The 3,773-nt window shown below is 41.3% G+C and overlaps 1 protein-coding gene across 1 annotated transcript in view; it reads right to left on the bottom strand.

The window, feature by feature from the left end:
• OTOG (otogelin) overlaps positions 1-3,773 on the bottom strand; it is a gene marked incomplete at its 3' end in the record, with an annotated part of 68,452 nt that overhangs the window by 26,659 nt on the left and 38,020 nt on the right. Inside the window, 1 exon segment of the mRNA XM_008579715.1 lies at positions 1,296-1,403. Coding sequence (XP_008577937.1) covers positions 1,296-1,403 — 108 coding nt within the window.

Raw genomic sequence — 3,773 nt, 5'->3', positions numbered from 1 at the left:
CCGGGCCTGAGCACCTGGGTGGATCCAGGCCAGCCAGCCCTGATTGCTTGCCATGGGCACCTGGCACTCCTGGACAGCTATGGCCCGCCATAGTCATAAAATCCTGCAACACTTCAGTATACAGCCTATGCAGAGCTCTGTGTCCTGACATTATACCCAGGGACTTCTGGGGTCAGACAGCCAAGGCTCTGGCCCTATAGATACACTCTGATGTGTCTGGGGAAACCAGCCTTAGAGCGGATGGGCTTGACTGTGACCCTGATGCTAACATGGAAAGAAATGCCATGGCCATCCTCTGGGCCAGAAAAACAGGACAGTTTCAACCCCAGAATGGGACAGGGGTTGGGGGTCATGCTCTAGCTAAGTGAATGGGTCCCCAAAATGGAACCTCTCTCAGCTCCTCTGCCCAGTGCCAGGGCTTTCTGCTCATATCAGGCTATCTCTGGCTGGTTCTCAATATTAGAACAGTGACCAAGTTTGCTCTCCAACATGATGGCACTACTTTATCATTTCTCATTCCTTCCCCCAGCACTCTCTCCATCAGGAGGCCGAGTCTCTGCCCACTGCCTACCCCTGCTGCTTTGCTCAGAGCAGGTGCTGCAGAACTAGCCCAGTCCAGGTGCACAAACTCCCACATACGTATACTTACATCACTGAACATACAAACATACTCATATATACACTCATTTTTATATATAAGCATGCACATATTCACAGGCAAACACAAACACACACTTATACATATATGTTCATTCACATGTGAATACAAATGTGTATACCCAATGCACACATGTCTGTGCACTTTGCACAGACATGTGCACACAAACTAAATGGATGCATATGCACACAAATATATACAAACCCCTGCATACATACACAAATTCCTAATTGTATGTATTCACTAACATATTCAGTTTATAAATGCCTGCCTTTTCATATGCATCTATATACATGCACATTCACACATGCAGTCTATGTATTTTGGATTTTCACCCATACCTATATATTCATATAAATATGCACACAATGTCATGGTGACATATGCATGTACACACATTCATATACATGTCTGAACAAATTCATATTCATGTAAACACAAAAAATACTCCAAAATATTCCTTTATATGTATACCCTTGTATATGTACACAAACCTCTATACAGCACACAACACACAAACATGCAACATGAATACAAACATGGTGGAAGGGGAATGCTAGAGTATACTCATGATCATGCACCCCATATCCATGACCCTCCCAGCAAAAAGCAGAGTCTGCTTGGGGACCTCACTTACCAGGAATGGCAGGGAGACATCACCTGGTCTCCAGGGAAATACTCCTTCCCCTTCCAAGTGCATGGGCACTCCTCTGGCAGGAAACATGCATCCCCATGTCTGAGCAGGCTGTAGGGACACAGCACACAGGTGGTCAGGAGACCACCCTTCCTATATCTGCCATCTATGGAGGACCCTGCACCCACATGGATGCCCTGGAGTGGCTGTCAGCATTTGCCCTAGAAAAGACTGACCATGTACCTACTGCCCATCCTGCTACTGCCCAATGAAGTTCAGAGGCACCTCGGTAACTGGAAAAACTAGAGACAGACTAGGCCCAGCTCAGAAGTCTGTACTATCCATTAGGAAGAAAGGCTCAGTTCTACTAGCCGCAGCCTTCCTGGTCTGGCAGATGCCAGTTGCTCCTTAGGCACAAACTGTATACTAATGAACAGACCATGGACATGGGCATTGACCCTCCTGCCCAGGTGGTTCATGGAGCTTGCAGACCACAGGCCCCAAAGCTGCAGTGTTCCCACCTTCCTGTCTGGTTTCCATGAAATCTGACAGCTCCCAGACAGAAGCCAACGAAATCTCAGGGCATTTATTGAAGTTCTCAGGCCACAGATCCACGCCAGACCCAAGCATGAGCAGGGTAAAGTCTGGGGCAGGGGTAAGAACAAAAGTTTTGACAATAAGCAATTTTAACAGAAGCCAACGAAATCTCAGGGCATTTATTGAAGTTCTCAGGCCACAGATCCACGCCAGACCCAGGCATGAGCAGGGTAAAGTCTGGGGCAGGGGTAAGAACAAAAGTTTTGACAATAAGCAATTTTTAGTTCAAATCCAGGATCTGCCTAGGACAAGTTATTTAACCTTCCTATTTTATTTTATTTCTCAAAGGAATGTAAGTACATGTTTTAAAAAGGCAAAGAGAAGGAGTGCTACAGTTATACTGAAAAGAGTCCCTTGTTAATTCCTCCCCGTATCCAGATTTTCTGCCTGGAGGCACTTTCTGGACTATAATGCAGGATGACGGAACACAAGCAGAGCACAATGTCTCACTGAGGAGCAGAGACAGAAATTGGAGTTCAGGGCTTCTGATGTGGCTAGAATATGCATGTCAAGAAATAAAATAGGAGGGCACTGCTCAGAAAAGAAACTCCAGAATTCTGCTTACAAGTTACATTAAGTCTTTGACCAAATTCAAAATTGTTCATGAGGTGAAAGACTTCTGAAGGCTTCACAAGAAATGGCTATTAAAGAGGTGAGAGATTAATGGAGTTTTTGATACAAAGCATTACTGGGAGATATAGGGATTATGACCAGCTAGGATGGAGAAACCTCCCTTAACACCCCAGGCCTTCCATTGAGATACCATAAAGACCATGCCTTGGGAACAGAGCTACTCTAGACAAACTAACAAAACTCAAATTCAAGTCTTGAAAGGATCAAGCTAATGCACCCATAAATTAACTGCTTGATATATCAAAAGTTCAACACTCAGTAAAGGAAGACAACAAAATACAATACACAACAATGTAAAATTCACAATGTCCAGCATCCAGTGAAAAATTACTAGATACGAGAAGAAACAGGAAAATGTGATCCAAAAGCAGGAGAAAAATCAGTCAATTATTAAAACAGACCCCAAAATAATATATGTGGTGGAATTAGCAGACAAGAACTTTGTTATTATAAATATGGTTAAGCATTAAAAAAGAGATAGATATAATGAGTGAACAGTAAGAGAATCTGAGGAGAGAGATGAAGACTATAAAAAAGAAGAAATTCTGAAAGTGTAATATAATAAATAAAAAATTCATTGAATGGGCATAACAGCAGAATAAATACTTCAGAAGTAAAGATTAGTAGACTTGAAAGAAGGACTAAAGAAACAATCCAATCTGAAGAATAGAGAAACATCTGGGGGAATAAAATAAATACATCTTAAATGACTTAGATAATATCAGGTACTCTAATNACATCTGGGGGAATAAAATAAATACATCTTAAATGACTTAGATAATATCAGGTACTCTAATATAAGTACAATTGGAGTCTCAGAGGAAATAATGGGGGTAGAAAAATATTTAACAAAATAATGGCTAAAACATTATCAAACTTGATAAAGCTCAATGAACTCCAAGCAAAATAAACACATACAAAAAACATACTTAGGCACATGATTTTCAATTGCTGACAGTAAAAATGAGGACATCTATAAAAAGTCAATACATATTACATAACAAAGGAATCATGATAAAAATTAAACTGGCAAAAGAAAAAAATTGTTAACTTAGAATTCTATATTAAGTGAAAGCATTTGTGATGGTTAATTTTAGGTGTCAACCTGATTGGATTAAGGGATACCCACATAGCTGGTAAAGCATTATTTTTGTGTATTTCTGTGAGGGTGTTTCCAGAAGAGATTGGCAATAGAATCAGTGGACTGAATAAAGAAGGTCTGAACTCACCCAATGTGGGTGGGGCACTTCC

The sequence above is a fragment of the Galeopterus variegatus genome, unplaced genomic scaffold (genome assembly GCF_000696425.1).
Source record: "Galeopterus variegatus unplaced genomic scaffold, G_variegatus-3.0.2 Scaffold1946, whole genome shotgun sequence".
Classification (NCBI taxonomy): domain Eukaryota; kingdom Metazoa; phylum Chordata; class Mammalia; order Dermoptera; family Cynocephalidae; genus Galeopterus; species Galeopterus variegatus.
Note: the sequence above shows the minus strand (reverse complement) of the source record. Positions and strands in the feature narration are given on the sequence as shown.